This window comes from Neopelma chrysocephalum, unplaced genomic scaffold (genome assembly GCF_003984885.1).
Source record: "Neopelma chrysocephalum unplaced genomic scaffold, ASM398488v2 Primary Assembly neopelma1_22, whole genome shotgun sequence".
Taxonomy (NCBI): Eukaryota; Metazoa; Chordata; class Aves; order Passeriformes; family Pipridae; genus Neopelma; species Neopelma chrysocephalum.
In genome coordinates, this window is record NW_020897689.1 from 18892762 (window position 1) to 18918501 (window position 25740).

The 25740-nt window shown below is 40.9% G+C and overlaps 1 protein-coding gene and 5 non-coding genes across 9 annotated transcripts in view; 3 read left to right on the top strand and 3 right to left on the bottom strand.

Moving 5' to 3' along the window:
• The window catches only part of UBE2V2 (ubiquitin conjugating enzyme E2 V2), a 33710-nt gene extending 22269 nt beyond the window's left edge, over window positions 1–11441 (bottom strand). The window contains exon 1 of one of the 4 annotated variants that reach the window (XM_027674249.1): window positions 11261–11441. In XM_027674249.1, the coding sequence (XP_027530050.1) occupies window positions 11261–11288 (28 nt within the window). In that variant the 5' untranslated portion in view covers window positions 11289–11441. Of the gene's footprint in view, window positions 1–1971; window positions 1995–4536; window positions 4642–5341; window positions 5366–11260 lie in introns of those variants that run through there. The other 3 variants (XM_027674259.1, XM_027674252.1, XM_027674256.1) reach the window with 3 other exon arrangements.
• On the bottom strand, window positions 7037–7109 carry TRNAA-AGC. Its single transcript has one exon. It is a non-coding gene; the product is annotated as a tRNA-Ala (tRNA).
• A 2649-nt stretch (window positions 11442–14090) lies between the features above and the next one.
• TRNAA-AGC lies at window positions 14091–14163 on the top strand. Its single transcript has one exon. It is a non-coding gene; the product is annotated as a tRNA-Ala (tRNA).
• A 913-nt stretch (window positions 14164–15076) lies between these two features.
• TRNAA-AGC lies at window positions 15077–15149 on the bottom strand. The gene has a single exon. It is a non-coding gene; the product is annotated as a tRNA-Ala (tRNA).
• A 2137-nt stretch (window positions 15150–17286) lies between these two features.
• Window positions 17287–17359, top strand: TRNAA-AGC. Its single transcript has one exon. It is a non-coding gene; the product is annotated as a tRNA-Ala (tRNA).
• Window positions 17360–17747: 388 nt separating this feature from the next.
• On the top strand, window positions 17748–17820 carry TRNAA-AGC. The gene has a single exon. It is a non-coding gene; the product is annotated as a tRNA-Ala (tRNA).
• The last annotated feature ends 7920 nt before the right edge of the window (window positions 17821–25740 follow it).

A 25740-nucleotide genomic window follows, 5' to 3' on the forward strand; every position in this document is an offset into this window, starting at 1 on the left:
ACTTTGAGGACTGTAAAATTCTAAAAAGCTCTTAAACTGACTTCTTGGACTGGTTCTGGGTAAATGAACAATGTGGTGAAGGCGTAAAAGACAAAAGGAAAGGGAGTAATAGATCCTTGAAGGTAAAACACACTAGAGAGAAAATAGACAACTATTTTCTCCATAAGAAAAAAAAGAGAGAGGAAACAAACACTAAACAGGTCAGAGGAAAAGAGAAAACCACCTGCACAGTTCAACACACAAGTTTTCTACATACAAAGTTTAAATTATACCACATCTCCTCCATGGAAAAAAATAGTCTTCAAAATATTGCTTCTACATCCCACTTATGTATACATTCCTTTATTACTCCTCTGAATGGCTCTTAATATGAAGGTGTCTCCAAACAGGGTATGGTGTTCCATCAATCTATTCTACCAAGCACAGAACAGGCAGACATCAGCTTGATTTGGAACAGAGAAGAGTTTCAAAGGATTTAAGAGAAAGTATTGCAAAACCCTATCTCATACTATGGAATATTTTTCAACAGAGGATTTTAGGGAGGAGGGGGAGGAAAGCTTTCAAAACAAAACAAAACCAACAACAACCACAAACCCCTGGATCCTCAGGAAAGATACACTTAGTCCTTGCCTTACAATTCAGGGAATTAGACTGAATGCTCTCAAGACCACTTCCAGCCCTCCAGTTTTAAGCTCAGTTTTTCTGTAGTCATGCACACTTAGAACTCCTTCCACCACCACTAAATGTTTGCAAACAGAAGTAAAAACCAAAGAAAATAAGGCACTGACATTGTGCATTGTGCCATTTCTACTCAGAGAATCAATCATCTATAAATTCAAAAGGAAATATGTTTTTATATGGGGAACATAAGTTACACAAAGAAACTGATTCATCCTTAACGATTAGAATAACTGGAAATGAGAAGTATGGATTTTACAGAAAAAAATACTTCACTGGGATCTAGCCGTACACCTTCAAAGACATAAAGCACACTTTCAAAAAAGATCGCTTGTGACTACATACTAGAAGAAAATCAGGAATCTGACATGTAATTCTCACTGTAGATCAGGTGATTTTTTCTTCCCTGAGTACACGGTTTCAGCAAACCAAGGAGAATTTTCATTAACTCAGCCCTATTCCCCCTCCCCCAAGCTACTGAAGCTCTTGGTTGAAGGGAAAGGAGACAAAAGCTATAGCAGCCGATAGTTACAGCACAGTATTTGACACTGCTACCTTAATTCTCATCTTTTCACACCTAAGTTCTAACCACTTAGTGGCACAATCACTGCTTTTAGGAAACATTCAGATTTTAGATATATATATACACACATATCCTATACACATAAGGTAATATTAATTGAAACTCAAATTATGGAAATGAAGAAATTAACTCTTGAATTAACTCCTTTTAATTACGTTTTTTTATCTGTTTCTTTTTCTCAAGAGACACAAGAGATGTTTAAATGGTATGCTGTAGTGAATTACGGAACTTGAAGCTAGGTTTATTTACATCTTCTGCTTTGTATTTTCAAAGAGATTAACAGAATGTATCTCCAGCTAACTGATATGAAACTGGCTGATTATATCAACAATAGCTGCTTTTTTAATAAATTGACTTGTTTTAGCAGACTTCCAGCAGTACCCGCACAAACAACCTAGATCCAGCTTCAAGCAGAAGGCGTTGCAATAACAAATGATCAAACTACAGCTTATAAATATCCATTTCTAGCACGTGCAGTATCTATGTGCAAAATTACTCATTGTAAGTGATTTTAGAAAGCAGGTAAGATACTTATCTGACAGCAACATAATATAAAGTTTCTTTACCACACATTAAAGAACAGCTATTTTCAAACTAATTTATCTGCTGTTAAAGGCACATAACTTTTTAACTTTTAATTTTTACTACTCAAAGAATTAGCGAGCCCAGGAAAGGAATTTCTGGGATAAAACTAAGACAGTTGACCTTACTAAAAGTTTTGCTGTTGACTTCCTTGAAGCTAGAATTTCATTCCTGGACTTCATGCAATCAAAACAGTCTTTTTTTTTTTTTCTGAAATAAAGAAGGATGAAGTTGAACTTTATAGCAAGACCAGATTAAAGTCACAGAGCACCTAGAGTTAAATTTTAAGTCTACACCAAAGTTAAGTCTATGGCAAATCATTCCCTTCCCTCCTCCACAGCTTCCTGGCAAGAGCAGTTCTGGGTGAAGTCTTAAAAATCTGAATTTTTGCATACTGCGTGGAAAGAACAAAACAAACATCCCTCCCACCTCTCATCTATGAGTATACCAATAAACAGTCACAGTATTTTCTCCACTAGAATAAGTACTTTGTTTTAGAAGCCCTGACTAATTTTCCTCGCAGTTTCGTTGATAATTTGGTCTGCCCACTTCATTTTACCAAAACAAGTTAGTTTAACTGAATTTCTTGAACAATGCATACATGCAGTACTAGCGCTTTATTGTATGGAGCAGACACATGTATAAAGAGTTTCCTACATCTCCCACTTTTTATAAACTTTGAGTGCGGCCGAGTCAAAACCAACCCCAGTAAGTGTACATAAAAGATTTTAAAATAACACTTGTAAGACTGTGAAAAGCATTTACAGCAGTAAAACTATCAAAGTTCAGTTAAAAATATTTATTCTTATAGAGCTGAAGTACGACAAAAATAGCTTTTCTCACTATACAAATTGTTAGTGACTTATATTTTACATCAGCCAGACTGAATGGACTGTGATGCCAAATACCAGTAATCAATACACATGACCTAAACCAATTTTGCTTCCTGGTGTATTACAGAAAATTTCAGGCCAAACCTATACATTAGCTGAAGTTTTTCAGTGTTGCTCCATAATAAAACTAGTAATAAAACCCTTTTAAACTTAAGACACCAGGACAAAAGTAAAAAAAAAATTAATAAAATGCAGTAATTCACAGATGAGCAAATACTTAAGTTTCTGTAATATATCCATTCTAGCTCAGTTTATCATAGGCAATATCTATGATTTTGGACTGCTCATTCACAGAGTTGGAAAAGCTACTCCATGCCCCAAAGTGATGTAACTTTAACAAATACCACTCTGGAAATCCCACATCCCCAAAGTCTTATTACCAAGTGGAGAAAATACTCCTAGCCCTAAAGACAAAAAAAATCTGCCCAAGCTCTCTTTGCAGAACCAACAGTAAGGTACCAAGACCAGTTGAACCATACAGATGTTTCTTCTATATTTTCTTATACTCCCAATCCCTCAATGATCCAGTAGACCAGCAGAAATAAATTAGGGGCCAACATTCACCCTAGACTGACTGCTGAGGTCAATTCATTCCTCTGTCCTGAGCTTTGTCAATCCTACTTATAAAGTCTCAGGGGTGGCAGCAGAGAAAATGACGCCCTGAAGATTTCAGGTTTTAGCACTGAGGGAAAGGTCTTGTTGTATTTCAAGGCTCTCATGAAATGAAACTGAAACAGTACAATTGTGCTTCTTAAACTTCTACATTTAGTACTTGAAGCAATATTCTTGTCCCTTTCTTTGCCCCCACCTCCCACAATATTCCACCACGCAAATGCTCAGCACATGTTATCCTGGTTACTGGTATGGGCTTCCTGCGATGACTTTCAGCTCTTTGCCCTTACACTTGCCTACAAGAGACCCTTTGGCTCCAATGGTCCTCTAGGAGAAGAGAGCAAGGTGCTCCGCTCCTCCTTCCCACCATGCTGCAGTCACCACCAAAGTGAAGTATCTTTGCCCCAAAACACCACACAGGCCTGACCCCTCTTCTCCAGCATCAAGAGGGGAAAGAGACAAAGCTTTATTTTAGATACTGCTATACCACAGCTTCTATATTCACCCAATAGTACACTGGGACAAACATTTCATACAAATCTTTCTTTCCTACAGCATTTTTACCAAGCTACCGACATCTCCTCCATTCCCCATGTGCACAGGCATTCCGTCCATTCCTGCCTCTCGGCAGGTAAAGTCTTCCCCCCCCCGATACCTCACGACGTTCATTACACGGCCCAGAGCCCTTTCTCCCATCTCTCGTCCCCCTTGCCGGGCTCTCACAAGGATGTCCCCGCCCTAAGGACGGGAGGGATCGGGCCCGGGGCACGACTGAATTAGGAGGAATTTCTTCACAGATTAGACACTGGCATGGTCTGTCCAGGGAGGTGGTGGAGTCACCGTCCCTGGAGGTGTTTAAGGAAAGGCTGGAGGTGGCTTTGAGTGCCATGGTCTAGCTGACATGGAGGTGTTCGCTCACAGGTTGGACTCGATGATCTCAGAGGTCTTTTCCAACCTAACTGATCCTGTGATTCTGTGATAACCTGGCCCGGCGCCCCTGCAGCTTTCCTCTTCCCCCTGTCAGAAGAAAACTCCTCCCCACTCGGGTCTCTCCCGTCGGAGGCAGCTCTCCCCCCGCTCCATCCCGGGAGGATGGAGACCCCCCACCCGGGCCCTTGCGGGGGCGCCTCCCAAGCGCGATCCCAGCGCGGCGCTCTGCCGGGCCCGCCGACCCCCCCTCTCACAGACCTGTGGATCCGGCCATCTTGTCCGAGCCCCCCCCAACACCGCTCCGGGCCCGCACGCCACGCGCGTCACTTCCTCCCGGAGCGGCCTCGTCACTTCCCGCCAGGAAGGACGAGCCGCATCCCCGGAGCACGGGAGCGCGCGGAGGGGGCGGGGCGCAGGGGAGGCGCCGGTACCCACTGCGCGCCCCCGGCCCGGGATCCGTCCTGGATCTGGTTCCTCACGGGAGGCCGCAGCCAGGACTTTTCCAGGGTTGCTCTCTCGTTTGTATCCCGCTCGCCAGACCCTGTGTTTACATGTCTCTCTCTGCTACGTCTCTTCCCATGCAAATTATTACACCCGTGGAAGCAAACCCCCCTGGCTGCATCTCCACCCGGCCACCCATGTTTCTCCCCCTCAGCCCAAATCCCAGGCTCCAGTAATAAGAAATTCAGCACACAGCGGTGAAGCTTCAGTCCCTACTTTGTTCTTTAGCTTGTTCCTAACAAGGCATTTAGATTCAGAAGGGTCTTTGAAGAAAAAAAAAAGGAGGCAGAAAAGTTAAGAATACATGCAAAAATTAAAAAGCCACAGAAATACTAAGAGAAATATATTAAAGAGGTGGCAATTGGATCTAGTTCCTCAGAATAATGTGACAGTTTCAAAGGCAAAAATACTCAACATTCAGTAGCATAAGAACTAGTGGAAAATTAATTCCAATAACGTCTAGCCATGAAGCCAAATGTTTCTTCATCTGTAGAAGTCAACTACAAGAAAAAGAGGGCGCCACAGAAGCCAGTGCCGACCTCTGCTGCCAGTAGCATCCTACCTGGGAACCACAAGCTGGCACTGTGTTTGGGTCCAGAATGCTGGTGAGGAGCAGCAGGCTCGGGAAGGGCAGCATCTGAGAGGGCCCTGTCGGCGTTCACACGGACGGGAGGGAAAGGCTCACCAAAGCTACATGCAGGCAAACGCACCTGAAACGGGACACATCCCGAAACCTGTGCCAGAGATCACTAGAGAGGTCACTGTGGTGAGGAACTTCCAGGAGGACTAACAGCCTGAGCACAGGGCTGCTGCCAGCAGCGTTTCTTGCAAAAAAAGCCTGTCCCTTGCACACCTCACTAACCAGTGACGGCACCCGCGTGCTGTTCTTGGCACCCTATTTTATAAATACACTTAGTTCTTTCCTTTACAGCTTATAAAGAGAGAGTCTTAAACTCATTTACAGATTCTTCTGGTAGAGATCAAAAAACAAGGATGCAAAACGTTTTTCCTCCAGCTAACATGAAACCTCTTCACCAACAAGGACTTGCTACCATCCTTACACATACAATGCTCTGCTTCGTTCATTTTTCCTTTGTTCATCTTAGCCCAAACACTGTGGTTGCTATCTGTGCATACATAAAAATTATAAATCTAGAGCAGCTTTTACTTCTTCCATTGATTTCTATTTCCTTTCATAAAGTTACTAGTTTTGACCAGTTTTTTGTAACAGGAATAAGCAGGAGTTTCAATATTTACAACAAAAGAATTATAATTAAGCTTTTCCAGTACACTGAAACTGTTCCTAAAGCTGCATTTCAATGATCTGTGGATCCTTCTGTTGTCACAACAAGCTGATTGTAGGGATTCTCTTGTGTAGCCTATTTCAATATTTTTGTGGAAACAGTAAGGATACTGGAAAAAAGTCACAGTATTTTTTTAAAATTTTTCTCTATTAACATCTCTATAACATCATTGTAGAAAATATTGTGGCCTTGAACAGAAAAAAAGGTGCCACAAGTTACCCTTCTTCTATTCCTTAGAATCAAGAGAAGGTGCAGTAGGGCTGCACATGCCTTGCCCACCATGGTCATCCTGAACGTAACCAGCCTGTGTTCCTGCTTGCATTAAGATAAAACCTGCCCAGCTCCAAGGTCAGAAAGAAGCACAACGGCCACCCCATGCCTGTGTGCTTATTTTTTCAGGGTTAATACTTCTTTTTTAGGCGATCCTATGCCAATGGTGAACAGCAGCCTGTGTCTTCTGACAAAAGGACACAATCTTGCTACCAGATGCAAATAAGCTGTAGAATAGTCTAGCGCACTCTTTCTAATAAACAGCCTACACAACCAAAATAGAACAAAAGTAATGAGTCTTACAGCATGAATACAAAATTTTGTTCAGTATGCACTAAACTATAATATCAAATTTAAAGTTAAGTAATGAATGAAATCATTAACCAAAGATTTCCATACCAATCAAAAAATGTCTCCTTTACTTTTCTCAATAATTTGTTGATGTCATTTATTATTACATTAAAATGTCAATAAGTTTTGTTATTTCATGCAAAGATTGTATTTTTTTCTCCCTGTAAGCAAGAGAACAAACACAGAATTTTGAAATGAAAAAATGAAATATTTAAAACAATGTTAACTTTTTTCTACATTACAGTTCTTTCAGGTGTCTTTACACGAGTATACAAGAAAAATATTTTGAAGTGCTGCTGCCTAGTTTACAAGGAAATCAATACTGAAAACACTGGAGAATGCGGGCATCGATCCCGCTACCTCTCGCATGCTAAGCGAGCGCTCTACCATTTGAGCTAATTCCCCATCTAAAAAAAATACTTGGGACTTGGAGACACACACTCTAAACTTACCAAAAACCACAACACAACTACATTTGATTATAAATTTGTTGTTTCTTGCTTAGTCATTCTTTCCACTCACCAAAAAACTGACTGCAGCTCACAGCTGGAATCATAGGACACATCTTTCAGCAATTACACTACCAGAATACTCTTATTCATCCTTTTATAACACAAGTCTTTGTTATTTCTTTGTTTTCATACAAGAAGCTCTCCAAAACATTGAGTTACTTAAAAGAAACCAAATGTGTCATTGAAAAAAAGCCTAACTTTTATTGAACAACTGTTCCGAATTCAACAACGAAACCCATGTTTTTTCCAATTTTCAGGGCATGCACATGTAAAGCCAGGTTCGGGAAACGTTTAATGAATGAAAAAAATATATGCTTGATTGAAACAGAGTTTACAGTCAAAGCTTTTACATATGTGTGTGTGCATATATACCCATATGCACACACAGATCTTTTATGTAAAAGTACATATAAATATGCACACATACATGTTTTGGAAGGTGCCTGGCTTCTCTGGGGTGGGAGAGTCAAGTGAAAACAAAACACATCTGTATTTTCCTTATTTATTACCTTATTTTTCTTACTTATGACCTCACCAAATGCAATTCCCTGTAATTAATACATTACTTTTAACAGCCTTAAAGCACTGACTTTCTGAAAAATGAACACACCCGTGTTTGCATGACTTGACACAGAGCATAAAGCCTATATCGCAGGCAGGGAACACGATGATGTACAGCTCCCCACAAAACTGCACCCACAGTCCCCTGGGGCCCGGCCTCCCCCTCCAGGGAGCCAGGCTGCAGGGGCCGCTCCTCACCCCTAGGGCTTCTGTCGTCACCCTTGCAGCTCACCTCACGAACCACCCCCAGGGCTTCTTCTCCTTGCATCTGCTTCCCTGGTTCCTTGGGACAGCCCTCTCCCCTTCCACAGAGTCTTTCCATTCTCATTCTACAATCCCCTGTCACCTGCTCTGTTCTCTTCCTTCCCCCAGCCTCCTTGTTGCTGCTTAATAGAATCACACAGAATCAATTAGGCTGGAAAAGACCTGTGATCTCATCGAGTCCAACCTATGACCGAACACCACCATGTCAACTAGACCACAGCACAAAGTGCCATGTCTAGTCATTCCTTGAACACCTCCAGGGATAATGGCTCCACCACTTCCCTGAGCTGTCCATTCTAACGTTTAACAGCTCTTTCCAGGAATAAGTTCCTCCTGATGTCCAACCTGAACCTCCTCTGGCACAGCGTGAGGCTGTGTTGTCTCATCGTGTTGCTAGTTGCATGGGAGAAGAGACCAACCCCCACCTGGCTACAACCTCCTTTTCTCCAAGCTTAAACAGCTTCAGCTCCCTCAGCCACTCCTCATATGACTTATCCTCTAGACCCTTCACTAGCTCCGTTGCCTTTCTCTGGACATACTCCAGCACCTCAATGTCCTTCTTGTAGTGAGGGGCCCAAAACTGGACACAGCCCTCGAAGTGCAGCCTCACCAGTGCCAAGTAGAGGGGGGACAATTACTTTCTTAGTCCTGCTGGCCACAGCTATTACTGATTAAAAAATTATGTGAAAGCACTTGTAACAACTTCTACATACATGTTGGTCAACCCAGGTGTTTTGAGCTCAACCAAACCCAGGTTGAGCTCCACTTTACATCTTCCCCCTACTTATTTTAACAACAGAAGTCTTTCAGGTATCTCTTTGAAACATAAAGGGATGTACCAAGCAAGAGAGCTGGTTCTGGCTCTGGTTCTCTGAAGGGTGAGAAGAGTTTGCAAACTCCACTGGATATGGCAGTGCGCCTTTCTGCTCTTTTCCGTAAACTCTATGTGTTCTTGCACATACAGCCAGATTATACAGCCCATAATCTACCACATGGTGACTTCCTCACTGTTGCTTGAACGTCTTTATTTACAGAGTAGATTGTTCCTGTGCTGTGTTGGCACACAGACAATGGCTGTATGCAAAATTAAGCTGCATTTCTCACTCCACAGCACAATGGGAGAAGTTACTCATCCATCAAGTTTAAGTCAGACTAAGGGGAAATCAAATTAGGGTATGAGTGCAGGTAAGATCACCACCGGATTGGTTTCTAACTAGCCTGGCTTGTTTTTACATCATCTTACTGGCTTCTGGTGATGCTGAATCATATTACGTACATTAGCCCTGACATGGGGTGGATGGCTTGGAGCTACTGGACATGCCCATCCAGTTGTTCCTGGAGGTGGATTCTTTGACAGGTGGCAACACAGAGTAGGAATAACTGAAAGTAACCTACTGTCTCGTCTCTATCTGGCAGTGTTCACTTGGTGCTTGACAAGCTTCAGCACTGAATTGCTGACAGTGCCAACCACAAAAAAATAGGAAGGAGAAGAAAGAATAATGATATTCAGAAAAAATATAGTTTTCAGTTCTAAGTGCCAGTGAGAGTAATAATCAGATATAAAACTGCTGTGGATTTATTGCCAGCTCTAAGTTTAAGCTATACTAGATTTTGTTGGGGTTTTTTTGTTTGGTTTTTTTTAATATTAAAGCTAGTCTTGTCTGAGATTTTTTTTTGGCAGCGGGGGTGTGTAATTGATTGTGTATAGTTTTTCAATGTTTGTAGCGTGTTTTAAAGATTAAACCCAGCACGAAAATGATGTAGTTGTAACACTTGTGTAGTAAGGAGTGATCTTTGCCATGTAAATTGGCAAATTCAATTTTCTATGGCAGCTACTTGAACGTGCACAGGCACTTCAGCAGGTTTTCTGTTGAAAACACTAGGTGGAAAACTGTGATACAAAATCCAACTGAAGTAAGGCACTTTTTTTTTCACCTGATCTCATTTATGGAGTATCAGCCACCTGATGTGGATGTTCATCAGGGCCTAAAAGCACCTGCATACTTGATCATCTCTAGGACTTTAAAGCTAGTTAGCTAATCAACACGCATCATTCCATGGTAAACACCAATCATTTTTAGCAGTGATGACAAGGAACCTATTTAGACCAGGCACTCCTGAGTAACTTCCTGGTTGAGTGTAGGGTTTTTTTATAAAAACCCCTCACCTTATTTTTGTCTTTACCTTCAGAGAACATAAGGCTTTCCTTGTGAGAAGGTGTTAAGAGATGGCTCCTATCAACTCAAATACTGCTATAATCCTAAATAACTGGTAAGCAACTCAGAATCTGCATTGGATTTTGTTTTAGGTTGTCTAACACCATTAACATTTTTCTGTAACCTTTTATTCATTTGAGAAGTATTGAGGTAGCTGTAATTTTATTAACAACTTTTAGCAAGAGAAGCATTCATAAGCTACATAAAAGTAGCTCAGCTAAGGCTAAAAGAAATCTATGAATTCCTGGGGTTTCGTTGTTTTACTTTTTCAGGAAAAATATGTAGCAATATGCAAAAATAACAAGGTTACAAATGCATAGAAGATGCGTTATTGCCAAAACTTCAGAGACTCCAAGGAGCTAAGGAAGAAGAGTGTAAGCTGGAGCATCTTAGCCTACCCAGTTTCACCAAGCCTGCTGGCTGGGTAAAGCAAAGGTGGGCTTTCCCATCTACTAATAAAACTGCTTTTTCTTGCTAGCAGTTAACCTGATGTTTGGTGTCAGAGGTTCAGAGGCCAATATTTTTTTACAAAACAGAAATAGCTTCTACATTTGTAAACAACTGTTATGTTTTATAATCTCCTTAAGAAAAAAAGGGAAGTGACAAAGAAAGATGTTACATATCAAAATTATTTAGAAGTCATGCTCTCAAGGGTTAGAAACTACCAGGAATGTGGTTGGAAGATGAGAATTAAATTCATATTGATATACATTTTTTTCAATTATGTTTTCCAGCCTCCACCCTCAAAGCAATGCCTAGGAAAATGCATGAGCATAAACCAAATTATGAATTTACATTATGAAAAAACATTTAGGTTCATGTAAAGGCATACACACTTGGCTGTTATTCCTGCAACTTACCACCAGCACATTGGGAAAAATTAGGATAAAAATATGCTCTTTCCAGCATTACCTTCTCCCACAGATGATACAGAAGGCAGCTCAGGAGGGAACACCACAGCTGACCATCAGGCAGGTTGGTGGCTTTTCTTTTGAAGACTTACCTGCCATCCCCACAACTGCCCCAAGCATTAGGAGGAGACACAGCTACAGCATTTCCCTATTCACATGATGACAAACCTCCCAGCACAACCTGTTCACCACACCATCTATAAAGAAAAAAAAAAAAGAGGGCAGCAGCTGCCCCGGGGGAGTGAGTTGCCATTGGAGTGGGAGGAAGCATGTGCATCTGTAGAAACTTCTGGAACAGGACAGAGTGTGCTTGGTGCCTGGGAAGGGCGGAGCAGAGGCCGGGTCCTGAGGGGGCGGGAATGTGGGAACAGGCAGGCAGGGTGTCTCTGTTGGGGTTCTTGTCACCCTGAGCAAGTCCAGGCTGAGACCATCGAAAGACAGAGCAGGCAGAGGAGGTTTGTGCGCAGCCTTTTTACTCAGGGGCTTTCTGGTTGTGATGGTTGTTTTAAGTGGGTCTCATGAAATCCAGTTTTGCAGTCATGGGGGTGCTTATTTGAAGGAGGAGGTGCAGTGGGCAGTGCTGCTTCTCAGCAGAGGGGGTGGTTTTGTGGGTTCTTGTGGGGTGCTTCCAGCTCCTGTGCTGCGCTGCCATGAGTCAGGCTCCAACTCTTCTTCAATTGCTCTCAACGCCTGCAACCACGCTAGTCCTACATTGCATTAGTAAAAATTAAATAGCTGTTGTTTTCTTTCTCTTCTGCTACTGCTCATCCAGAGTTCTCTCAGAGTATAACATTGAGCCTAAGTGAGAAGTGGAGGAACCAAATCAGATGGTAACATGGATTGAAGAACGGGTTTAAGTGGGTGCTATCTTAAACTTTGTGTGTTCTTTTGTGAGCTTGGTTGTGATGCTTTTGTGCTGTACTTGTGTTTTGAGTACACTGTAAGCACGTATCCTTATCAGTGAATGCAGCTCTTCTACTGACAGGTCTCGTTTCCCTGTTCTAGTTCTAAAATGGCTGTATGGTGGTGTATAAGATCTTGTAATTGTTTTACAACATAGATGTTTTTAAGCCTTAGGTTCGTTTTGTTCAGAAGGAATACTAACAAAAATTAAAAAAAAAATGACCAAGCACAAATTAAGAACTTGAGGATTATAGTTGTTTGGTTTTGATGGTTTTGTTGGTTTTGTTTGTTTGGGGTATTTTTTTTCAGCTGCTTTGAAACAGTTATAGCAAAGAGGTACATGTTCCTAATGGAGAAAAGTAGTGATTTTTGTCTGTGAGTGATTTTAGAGTACTTAGTTTTGTCAGTCATACTGAGAGCAGAAGGTATTATGGCTAAAACAAGGTAAAATATTGAGTGGAATTTTTAGGTATCAAGTCAACTCATTTACAGCTACAGCTGTAGTGTACTGAAATGTATAGTGCCAAACCATGGCATAACTCTGAGTCACTTCTGAAAGTGGATTTAGTTATGATGAAAACATTCCAGAGCACCATAGTGTTTTAAGTGCTGTGTTTCTAGTTACTGTATGACTAAGCAAAGGACCTGCTGAATATTTTGGAGCCCTGGGTACAAAATCTTACTGGTCGTGTGAGACATCCTAGAGCAGAAGTAGCAGTGAGCTTCCTTACTTTGCCAGATGTACTGACTTATGGGGATTTGGGTCAGCCAGGTTTCTTTAAATGTCAGTGGTATCTGTAGAACAATGCCAGCTGTAAGAACTGTTTCCTGTAAATTAATTTCAGATGCTTCTTTCCACATTGATCAGGTTTTAATAGGAGAGCGAGAAACATTTTTTCCCAAAGCCAGCTTTTTCAATCAGAGTGAGGGAGCAGATAGCGAGATATTGGAGTTTTGTTAATGCGAGAGTCAGTACAGGACTTTAGGTCCAGGGCTTTAGGGTTAGACCAAAGTCTGAAATTTGGTTGTTGTGCTGTCTGAAATCACTAAGTCGTTGGAGAGGAAAGACTTGAAAAATTTTTGTATGTCAGTGTGATTCATGTGTCTTAAAGGATCTTGGGCAAACCAAGAGTTGTTTCTGTAATTTAATTTCAGGTACTCTGTTTTTCCAGAAAGGCCAATTATTTAATTTTGTAAGTGTAGTAAAATTTCACAACTTTGTCTTGCTTTTTTTCTGAAACCAAAACATTGAACAGAGTTTTCACTGCTCTTTCATTATAGTAATGCTTTATTATTTTTACATTTTAATTGTGTATTCTTGATTTTTATATGTATGTATGCATGTCTATCGGGTGATAAAATCACAATGTAAAAATTTCCGAGAGATGTAAATAATGTGAACTGTTTCTTTGTTTGCCTGGGTGCTTTTTTTTTACCCCCTTTTTATAATATGAGCCCAGACTCTATTGCCACAAGAGAAAGAACTGGAAGAACTCTCTACCTATTCTGTCATACATATATAATATTGTAAAATGTGGAGATGGGTAAAATCACTTAGCTGATTGTCTTCCACCTAGGAAAAATCTGTTTTGAAAAATACACAATTTAAATATATCCAGATTTCTCTTAGCAGCAAATATTGTTTGGTGTGAATGTAAGTCTGCAATTGCCTGGAAACACAAGCTGTATATTATCCAGATGCAGCTCATATGCTGTTACTTCAAGGAGTCCAGATTTCACGTTAGGCGAAATTCCCTTTGAGGCTGTCAAAAGCAGTGCGTTTTAAGGGAGACTTAATTGTTTCTGCGTTTCACTGGAAGGTTGTGTTCTGTTATTGCCTACCAGGAACTTCAGCAGGGGCTTAGAGGGGCTCTGACTGCCCAGCTACTGTGATTTTGTGGGGAAGGTTTTCTTTGTACTTGAGACAGCGGTTCAAATGTCAGAATGTTTTGTAGTGCTAGCCCGTTAGTGGGAAAAGTGAAAGTAGGAATTGCCAGTAAAAAGTTCTGGCAGTCACCCGGGGAATTAGCTCAAATGGTAGAGCGCTCGCTTAGCATGCGAGAGGTAGCGGGATCGATGCCCGCATTCTCCAGTTTTTCGTCTCTCCAGTCTTACTTTTCATCGGTACTGCGAGCATTTCTTCAATTACCAGTTGGTATTTTCTTTTCTGCTTTGGAAAAGAAAGCCTTGTAAACTTCTATTTCATCGAAAATTAGCATAAACAAAGAAATAAATGCCTGTTAATGGGTTTTAAAAAATGAAACAAATACGCTGACGTATGACTGTTCCTTATGATGATAACATTCACCGTTTATACCACCTTTATTGTGAGGCTATTTTAAATTTAGATGTATTTTCTTTTAGCAGTTTTGTAAGGATTAGAATGAATCAATTTTAAGAAGCATATGCACAGTATGAAATAAATTTGTTTACACTGATCAAAGCTAAGCTTTTCTTTTTTTTTTTTTTTTTAAGTGCAAATTAGTTTCTTATCATGGCTTGGGGAAGAAATTGAGTGAGACTGAATGTCCCTTGGAACTGCGGTTGGGAACAAGTGTGCCGTGCCCATCCTAGATGCAGAGGGTGCAAGGTGGCTGTAGAGAGAGTAATTCTATGGGGAGCTGATGATTGTAGAGGTGATTATACACATTGCATCTTCTCATGGACAATTCCACTAACTTTTCGTATCATTGAAAAAATATTACTAATTAAAAAAGTTCACGTTAAAACTCAATATAATCATAAGGGACAGACGTCATTGAGATTCTATGCTGTATTGCAGAACAACAACTTCAGTATTAGATGCTTCTGTGAAGGAATTGTTTTTCAGGGAGCATGCAAGTGTAACCTGTTTGTTAATTGGAATTTCTTCCCGAGTTTTTTATTTTATTTGCCTCATGAAATGGTCTGTTTTTTATCACCAGCTATGGATTTTCTTTCACCAACCTGAAGAGTTTGTGCAAGAAAATCTTCGACTCCCATTGATCTGCAGTCGGTCAAAACACTGGAGAATGCGGGCATCGATCCCGCTACCTCTCGCATGCTAAGCGAGCGCTCTACCATTTGAGCTAATTCCCCTCGTAATACCAATTCTGGGCGGGTTTGCTTCTGCTGATTCATAGCTTATCTGCCTCAGTCAGAACTACCTTCTTGAGGCAATTTGTTTAATAGCACTGAATCGTCACTGTATTTATGTGGAAAGCCTGATAGCTGAAAAGTCAGAATATTCACTTGACATATGAGAAGCGTTTTCTGCTATGTTGCTTTGATAAAACAACTTATTTTCCTAAACAATTCCTCCTTAGTGTTTATTCAGGAAGGAGAGAGAACTAATTTTTTTTACATCTCTTACAAGTCTTTTTGTATTTGCACTGTAAATCTAGAAAGTTTGCAATTAAAAGTCACTGAAGCATAGTGAGACTTTTCTTCTCCTTGTTTTTCAAGTCTTTGGTTGCTTTTCCAGCTTTATTCTCTAAATAGCTGTACATAAACGATAAATACAATGGTGTAAAAGTTCATGTTTGTCGCAGTTTATGGAGAGAAAGAATTAATATATATATTCCTATGCTACATTCTAGGTATTTCTACCTTTATGTATTGACTTTGACAATTCTAATAAAATAGTATTGCATCTTAAATGCATGGGGTTACTAAGAACATTTCAGAAATATAAAAATTAATGTCTAGTCATACTAACTGACTTTTCAATAAGAAGCATGTTGGTAAAGCTCTGTTCCCAGGTTATTAAATCAAAGAATGCTTTCTTCATTTAAAGAACAAAAATGTAGTTTACAGTGAGAGTGGATACACTAATATACTCTGTTTAAATGCAGAGGAGTAAGTTCTGCGAGTAAACTAAAGTTTGTGCAGTAATCCCACAATACATGTGCTTGTGGTTTTCTCTAATGAATTTAACTTACTGGATGACAGCATCCAGTGAGAAGAAAATAAATTATGAAACTGAGCATCAGCTAGTTACATGTTATCTGAAGTAAGGTAGTAATTCAAATCTATCACAGTTTAGATTCAGGCCAAGAGGTGCAACTAAAACTACACAGTATTGCTGCAAACATTCTCCTAGAAGTTAAATATTCTCCTGCCTTGCTTCAGTCTCTGCACAACAAAAAATAAAAACTTGCTCTTAACATTTCTTGCAATGACTTTCTTGTTACTGACTCTATCTACCTTACTTGAGTAAACTTGAGGAGGAAAGCAAATAATGCAAAAGCAGTCTCAGTCCTTCTCACAGGCACATACATGTCTTAGGCTCATCGATGGCCCACTGCACGCCTGTGGCTGGGATCTCGCCCATATCATGTTTCACAAGCTTAAGCTCTGTGTGCAGTTTTCTTTATCTACCCTGTGCAGTTTGAGTCATTATGAAAATGGCAGATTGCATCTCCCTTTCACCACCATATGTCACTCTGCTGCCACTGAAAAGGCCTAAAGCTTCACCCATTCAGCTCAAAGAAAAAGAGTTTATTTAATGCCAAAACCAGATCAAGGTGAGGAAAGATCTCTGCAATAGTACTATTTTCAGTGATTAGAATGTGCATTTCATGTAATTCAGAGTGCATTACTTTGTGATCTTGAATTTGTTGTGATTACTCCTAAATTTTCATGTATAATGGTGAGTAAAATCTTCTAATTTTTTAACTTCGTTACCTACTATGTCTGAAAATAACCTGACTTTCTTAATTCCATTTAAAAAATTTTCTTAGGGTATTTCAGCTGTGAAGGCTTTGTGTCCACATGCTTTCATTTAACACAGATCACTTCAATGCATCTCTCTCAATACTAATGTAAATTGATACAAGCTAACTTAATCAGGTTTGAGTTTTGCTTTCTAGATGGTTTTAGGGGATATCAGGGCAAATGCAAGTTGTGTGTTATCTTGAAGCTGCTCCACTGCATTCTCTGTGACTTCCCTCAATGTGGAAGGATAAATCTTGTGCGAGTTGGGTGGCACTGAAAGGCTGCAGGGCATGAGTTTGTCGTGCAAGTTAGCATGAAGTGCCTCGTCACATTACTCTGCCTTATCACATTGCTTTTTCTGTCATCTTGGGCAAAAACATAATTAAGCTCAAGGTAAAGTGGTGGTTAAGTACTCTGAATGCCTGCCCCGGGGTTACCACCCGTCGTAAAGAAGCAGAAGTGAAGGTAGTTTGTAGCCATTAAAGTCTATAGTTACAAGGTCGGGGGGGGCTTACAACGGGGGGAATTAGCTCAAATGGTAGAGCGCTCGCTTAGCATGCGAGAGGTAGCGGGATCGATGCCCGCATTCTCCACTCATGATTTTGTTTGCGGAGGGCATAAAACCACTTCACCTACGAACATTAAAAAAAAAAAACACCACTTTTATAGCGAGAAAACCAAATGTCAGAACGTACTATCTTTCGTAGATGGCAAGTAACCCCCCTTTTTTTAATATATACACACCTGGAAATCATGTCTTTAGTGCTTTGCCTTGGTTTCTTACTAGTGGATTTGGAAATGTTAAATGAAACATTGCAAATTTATTATTTGACACTTGTTTTGGAATCGGGGTTGAATGTGTTTTCGTTTGTGAATAGAGAGGCCAGAGCAAGAGAGAAAACTGCATTATACCCCTGGAACAGCAGTTTCAGATTGGCGCTGAAGATGAGAGTCCTGTGGTCCCAATCGCCCCCACGGGGCGGGGAATTAGCTTAAATGGTAGAGCGCTCGCTTAGCATGCGAGAGGTAGCGGGATCGATGCCCGCATTCTCCAGTGTTTTATTAACCTGGAATTGTTACACCTACACGTAGAAATTACCAAACAAAATGTGTACCCGACTCAGTGAAACGACAGTTTTGTTTCTAAATGGAGTAAAATTCACGTCTTTCCTTCCCTTCCTCTGCGTGCTTTACTACCAAAATCAGCCTTGTAAAACTGTGTATGTCAATTCCGTTGTGACTGTTGACTCTTCCAGGAGAGTGTAAGTCAAATTTAGCAGGAAGAGAATTCTGCAGTATAACATTTACACAGGCTTTATGAAAAACAATGTGTCGTGGTTTAACCCCAGCCAGCCACCAAGCCCCACGCAGCTCGCTCACTCCACCAGGGGGCTTGGGGAGAGAATCGGAAGGGTAAAAACCAGAAAACTCGTGGGTTGAGATGAAGACAGCTTGATAGAGAAAGCAAAAGCCTTGCACACAAGCAAAGCAAAACAAGGATTTAATTCACTGTTTCTCATGGGCAGGCAGCCATCTCCAGGAGAGCAGAGCACTATCATGTATAATGTTTACTCGGGAAGATGGATGCCATCACTGCAAATGTTCCCCCTTTCTTCCTTCTTCCCACTTTATATACTGAGCATGATGTCATATGGTATGGAATATCCATTTGGCCAGTTTGGGTCACCTGTCCCAGCTGTGTCTCCTCCCAGCCTCCCATGCACCTCCAACTTCCTTGCCAGTGTGGCAGCACAAAAGCAGAAAAGGCCTTGGTGTGAACACCGCTCAACAATAACAAAAACATCTATGTTGTCAACCCTGTGATTTCTTATCAACTGTTGTAAGAAGTGTGGACAAAGGTAATTTAGACATCTGTCTCAGGAATATCTAATGATGAGTCTTTTCGGAGGTGAAAAAAGATTCACCATCCTTTTAGATTGGCCACTGGGTATATTCCAAAATCACTTCAAATAGGTAAATAGAGTAATTATTTTTTTTCCTCTTCATGAAGTGAAGGCAGGGTACAGTTTGGAATATTTATCAGTAACATCCACCTTCAAGTTTTGCTGAAACAGTTATGCAAGGATTCTAACCTGCTTGTTGCACTTAAAAGAGACCATATAAAGCTGCTTTGTACAGCTGAGGAAGGTCAGCATAGCATTGTACTTTTCTGTTAAAAAATCACAAATACCACGCACTTGGGAATATTATCCCAGGGGAAATAGCTTACCTATTGGGGTTATTCTCATATATGCAGTTTAAACAGTGTTGAGCTTGCTTAGTTTTCTGATCAGCTTGGAGCTTCTCTTTTCAATTATTGAGAGGACATCAAAAACAATAAGGAGGTATTTAGGTGGATTTCTACAGCTAACCCCTGTATTGCTGAAAAGCTGGATCATACCCATAACAAAGTTTACTTTGTATTCATTTGTTTATATTGATTTCAGTTTGGATGGAGTGTTAATGTGTCGTATAGATTTTGTGAGACTCTTCTAACAAGGGTCACTGAGGCAAATACTTTTTTAAAATGGCAGAAACTGTGTGATCCTGGTATTTAGGTCTTATACAGTGGTGGAACTTGAGTGGAACTGTCAACCAACCAGATGTTGACAGGACTATTTACGAAGATACTGTAAGGAGATGCCCAGAAAGGGAAAAAAAATCTGTCTGTATAAATGTTCTTTGAGCTTTATTGTTACCAAGTACAAGCTTAAGAGCTTAATGGCTGTTCTTTGCATTCCGAAAGATAGACTAAGAACTAGCTGGATGATGGGGGCGCCTCCCCTCTCTTCATCTTCCCACCCACACATACATGTACAGAAAAGCAAAGGTCACATACTATGTGACTAAAACTGAGATAAGGACGTAAATACCAATGCAGGTAGCCAGCCTAACCTTACCATATTATTGGAGCTCAGCTCACTTGATGGACATTTTGTGCATGGATATGTAGGCTCAATTCTCTCTTAATTCTCTGTGGCTTTAAATAATGGATGTAGTAATGTGCAGTTATATTCTGGAATGGTATTTGCGTTTTCCTGGTTCAAGTCAGGATCTGGTGCTGCTGGAAAAGACTGGTGACTGGAAAAAACTGGCTAAGAACTATAACGAGGAAGAAAATATTCCCTGCATTCCAATTCAGTAAGCTTGTGCCAACCATTTCTTCATTGGTGAGTGGTCTGTTGTGGTTACTACTTTTGGGGACTGGGGGAGGAAATTACATTTGAGTACTACAGCACTGGGCACTATGAAAGACTTAGAAGGAGAAACAGCTTTTTAGTATCTCTAAGAATTAGACAGCTGAAGTCAGAAAAAAACTTGCACTGGGACTGTACTAAAGTCAACTTCTTAAAATGGAGGGAAGGTAAAAGCTCCTCTACTTCCTAACATTTCTTTTAGGGGCCATTAGAGATACTCTCTGATCTGTCTTCCACATAAGAAAGTTTAGTAGCTTTCATACACCAAGTTATTTGTATTTTTAAGAGTTTAGATATTATTTGACCTAGTTATCTTCAATAAACAAGGCTACCAAAGACTGCATCACTTTTGCTTCAGTTAGGAAAGGTTTTAATTATTAGAGGAAACCTCTCATCATGGCTAGGCTTCGCGAACGAAGATTTAGGAAGGCTCTATCCACATTTGTTACAAGCACGTTGGTGGCTAATGAGGCCAATACGAGATAGACATGTCCGATTGCAAGAGGCACAGCAGAAAGACTCCTTAGGTTGTATATTCTGCAAGACACGATTCTTTCTGTGTTGTCTTTTCTCCTCGAAAGTGATCCTGTGTGCGTTCTCAAAGGAAACAGCAGCGTTATAGATGGTGTGTCTCCAGATCTCCCGATTGGAGGCCAGAGCAGACCAGTTATGATGATCAATATGGCCATGGCTGAGATGTTGTTTCAGGGAGTCCTTGTTTCTTCTCTTCGGGGCTCCTCTCTTGCAGCAGCCGGTGGCAAGTTCACCATAAAGCAGGATCTTAGGGAGGCGGTGGTCCTTCATCCTGGAGATGTGCCCTGCCCAATGCAGCTGTGTTCTCAGTAGCATGGCCTCAATCCTTGTGACTGCTGCTTGTTCTAGAACAGATGTATTAGTCACATAATCTGACCAGTGGATGTTTAGGATTGTACAGAGACAGTGTTGATGGAAGCGTTCTAAGAGACACAGGTGGTGGCAGTAGATGACCCATGATTCGGAACCATATAAGAGAGCAGACAGCACTATGGCTCTGTACACACTGATCTTGGTACTTTTCTTCAAGTGTTTATTACACCATACTCTTTTATGGAGTTTTCCAAAAGCACTATATGCCTTTGCTAACCTGTTGTCTATCTCTCTGTCAATCTTACCATCTGAGGAGATGAGGCTACCTAGGTAATTAAACTGTTGGACTGATTTGAGCTCTGATTCGCCAATGGTGATGTGGGAATGATGGAAGACTTCCTGAGGTGCGGGTTGATAGAGAACTTCTGTCTTCTTTAAGCTGACTTCCAGCCCAAAGAGCTCAGCAGCGTCTGCAAAGCAGGATGTTAAACGCTGCGGAGCTACTTCCGTGTGCCCCCTGGTGGCCTAGTGGTTAGCATGCGGGACTCTCACTGCTGCGACCCAGGTTCGAATCCCAGTTCCCCGGGCAGATGGAGCCCGTTAGCCCTGTGAGGCCATCCATCTATGAGAAGGTCACTCTAAACAAACCTACGTCCTGAGGTCCTCACTGCCATTGTCCAAGCTTGCTTGGCCCCGGCAGATGAACCTTAGGATTAAAGGGTGGGCTCAGTTCAGCGCATGCTGTGTCTCACCTAAAAAATCCATTGCGCAGGCTGGAAAGGTAAAAGACCTTTCCCGAAATCTTCGTTCGCGAAGATTGGCCATTATTTACTTCTGTGTGGGCAACAAGGGCGGCATCATCAGCATAAAGCAGCTCCCAGACAAGATGGTTTAAGGTCTTGGTGTGGGCCTTCAGTCACCTTAGGTTGAATAGGCTTCCATCAGTACGGTATCGAATGTAGATACCATCCTGATCATTGAGGTCTGCCATGGCCCTTTAGAGCATCATACTGAAAAAGACTGTAAATAGGGTTGGAGCGAGAACACAGCCTTGTTTCACACCATTCTTTATTAGAAAGGGGCTCAGAAAGTGCATTGCCATATCTGACTTGGCCGTGCTGATCCTCATGGAGTGAGATGATCGTTTTAAGGAACTTGGGGGGACAACCTAAACTTTCCAAAATCTACCATAGACCTTTTCTGCTCACAGTATCGAAAGCCTTTGTGAGGTCGACAAAGGTTACATAGAGACCTTTGTTCTGTTCCCTACACTTCTCTTGCAGTTTTCTGAGAACAAATACCATGTCTGTGGTACTCCTGTTGGCTCTGAAACCACACTGACTTTTGGGTAGAATTCCTTCAGCTATAGCGAGTATTAGTCTGTTCAAAAGTATTCTTGCCAGGATTTTGCCAGCAATGGAGAGCAGAGTAATACCACAGTAATTTGAGCAGTCTGATTTAATTCCTTTCTTCTTATACAAAGTGATGATGACTGCATCACGAAGGTCTGATGGTAGTTCGAGAGGAAACCTCTAATATCAAGCATTTGATACTTGGTCAACAGTGACAAAGAGGTCTTATGTAGATGCATAGGAAATCTGATACAAATTGGTCAGTAAGTTGCACCAATTAAAAGCCTGCTTCATACTAGAAAGAAGTTTGTATGATAATAGTTAAGAAATAGTTGCACCACAAAACCCAATCAAAAATACATGGGGTTTTTAATCGTGTTTATAAAAGAAACAATTTAACCTGAAGATGTAGCAAGACTTCCAAAGCAGATTATACAGGCATTACAGTAGTTCCTCGATGTGATTTGCACTCACGAAATATGGTAATTGGAACTCTTATGCTTCATTGCAAAAGGGCCTCAAATTCAGGAAAAGCAGTCCAAACCTAATCCTACCCTATCAAGTTGAAAGGTGGGGCATGATCAGGAATCACTGAACAAACCAAGTGAATATTTTCTCTGCAATCAAAATATAGGACACAGAAAGCTTTAGGGTTCTACAGAATAATTACACAGCAATTACATAAATATAATTAGTAGGTCTTCTGCTCAGATTTCATGAATTACTATTTTTCATTGTAGCAAATACAATGCTCTTGTTTTCCTTATTAATTTGGAGTCCAAAGATGCCAGTCACAAGGGGATTCTGGCAGTGCTTATTGCATAGACAAACTGCATTCTCAAAGCCTTACAACGCACAACTAACTAAGTTTTTTGGTTTTGAGAATTAAATAATTCAAGCTGGTGTCAGGCTGCCTATGAACATTGTCGTAAGGTGGCCATGCAAACCTGAGAATTAGATGACAGCTTCCATATTGACTGTCAGTTTACCTCACAGATGATGAATTCCATGCTTTTAAAGTAAGTTATACATGTATTTTTGCAAGACTACATGTGATCTTGCTGAGCCAGAAAAAAAATGCAAAATGCTGATTTTCTTCAGTCCACATTGCTGTATCCAGACAGCAAGTTACATAGCAGCTCTAGTTATAAAATTAGATAAATACAGTGCAAAAGTGGGATAGAATCACTTCCCTGACCAGCTATTTGACATGCAGTCTTCAGTGCACTTTCTTGAGATTCCTGAGATTTTCTTCTCCTGAGATTCCTAAAGTCCTAGGGTCTTCTAGGAAGATAATACTGCAATCCCTAAGTGACTACCAAAAATAAGACTGAAGTTTGATGAGGCTGAACATAGTCTTATGGATTACACTGTCTCAGTTAGATGTGCACGTCATAACCTTGTCAGGTGTTTATCACTTAGATGACATCTGTTCCTGAAGTGCCTAACAAAACTAGGGATGATTAGCATTGAGTCACTTTCCAGTCAAATCTGTGCTTGCAGAGAAATGAAGTACCAGCTTTGAAACCAGTAACAGTGGTAGCAAATTACATTCTTCAGTCTTATCTTGTACTGGTCACTTCAACTGGTTCTTTTGGAGCCAGTCCAGTTTAATATGTTTATCCATGGTCTGGATGAGGGGATCGAGTGCACGCTCAGTCAGTTCAGAGACAACACCAAATTGGGCAGGAGCGTGGATCTGCTGGAGAGCAGAAAGGCTGTGCAGAGGGATCTTGATAGGCAGGATCAATGGGCTAAGGCCAATGGTATGAGGTTCAACCAGGTCAAGTTCAGCCAGGTATGAGGTTCAGCCAGGTCCTTGCACTTGAGTCACAACAACCCCAGGCAGCACTATGGGCTGGGGGAAGAGCGGCTGAAAAGCTGCCTGGCAGAAAAGGACCTGGAGGTCCTGGTCGACAGCCATCTGAACATGAGCCAGCAGTGTGCCCAGGTGGCCAAGGTGGCCAATAGCATCCTGGCCTGCATCAGCAATAGTGTGGCCAGCAGGACCAGGGCAGTGATTGTTTCCCAGTACTGGGCACTGGTGAGGCTGCACCTCATTTCAGTTCTGGGCCCCTCACTACAAGAGGGACATTGAGGTGCTGGAGCATGTCCAGAGAAGGGCAGTGGAGCTGGAGTAGAGTCTAGAGCACAGATCATATGAGGAGCAGCTGAGGGAGCTGGGGTTGTTTAGCCTGGAGAAAAGAGGGCTTAGGAGAGACCATATTGCCCTCTACCAACTACCTGAAAGGAGGTTGTAGTAAGGTGAGGATCAGCCTCTTCTCCCAGGCAACTAGCAATAGGACAAGAGGAAATGGCCTCAACTTGCAACAGAGGAGGTTCAAGTTGGATATTAGGAAAAATTTCTTCACTGAAAGAGTGGTTAAGCATTGGAACAGGCTCCAGGGAACTGGTGGGAGTCACCATCCCTGAAATTTTTCCAAAAATCTTTACAATGTGGTTTAGTGAGCAGGGTGGTATTAGGTCAAAGGTTAGATGTTATGGTCTAGAGGTCTTTTCCAAACTTTGTGGCTCTATGATTCTCAAAGTGACTTACTACAAATAACTTCTGCCAGAAGGCTTATAACTTTTTTTTAATGCCTTTTGTAGAATGTGTAAGACTTTAATGCCTTTCTTATATGTTGTTTCTGGTGTTAAGAATATCAAGTTTCTGGCAGGAGCACTTTCCCCTGGTTGCATATTCCAGTCTTTAAATGACTTGAGTTTTTTAAATAAGCTTAATTATAACTACTAGCAGCATAGAGTAAATACAGCAGTAAATTATGATACAGAGTTTAACACTATTGCATAAAGTAAGGACACTCAGCTTAAGTAAATTTCATCTTCCTTTTGCTTTGTGTACATTTCAAATCAGGATATGGATGTTTAAGATCTTGTAATTGTTTTTTTCAAGAAAAGACTGTTTACAAACATTTCCATTCTATCTACCTAATTACAGAGTGACACTTGAAGTCCTTGATAAATAAAAAAACCCAACTAGACAAAAACCCACTACAGACTGAAAATAAATCAACTCTAGCAACTACTATACACAGGCTTTAAGAGCCATCTAGTGGGATTATTCTGCAAGTAACCCTGTAAACACTAAATAGAGCAATTCCTAATGAGCATTTTACTTAAAAAAATAAAAGGCAACCAAAAAAACCAATCAAATAATTAGAATATGGTGAATTAAGAGTCACGTTAACTCAAAAGGGAGCTGAAATTTGTTTTAGACACAACACTTCTTTCCATTTCCCATAACACTTGATTGTGGCTACACAATTCAATATGCATTAAAAGTTTGCAAGCAGATGAACAACCCAATTTTGTCTTACAGTAATAGTTTCCATATTGACAGACAATTTTGAGGAATGTTGCTGATGTAGTCAGATGCATTATATTTATTTTTTTAAACACCATATCAACTTTCTTCAGCTCAAAAACATGTTTAAGAAACTTTGTTGGTGCTGTTTTGTCTGACGAGAGAAGGTACCAGGTAGTTCAGAAGGATAGTCTTATAGCTTATGAGAGTGGAAAAACAGGGGAGAGAAAGGTTTATGAACTGAGGTAGTACTT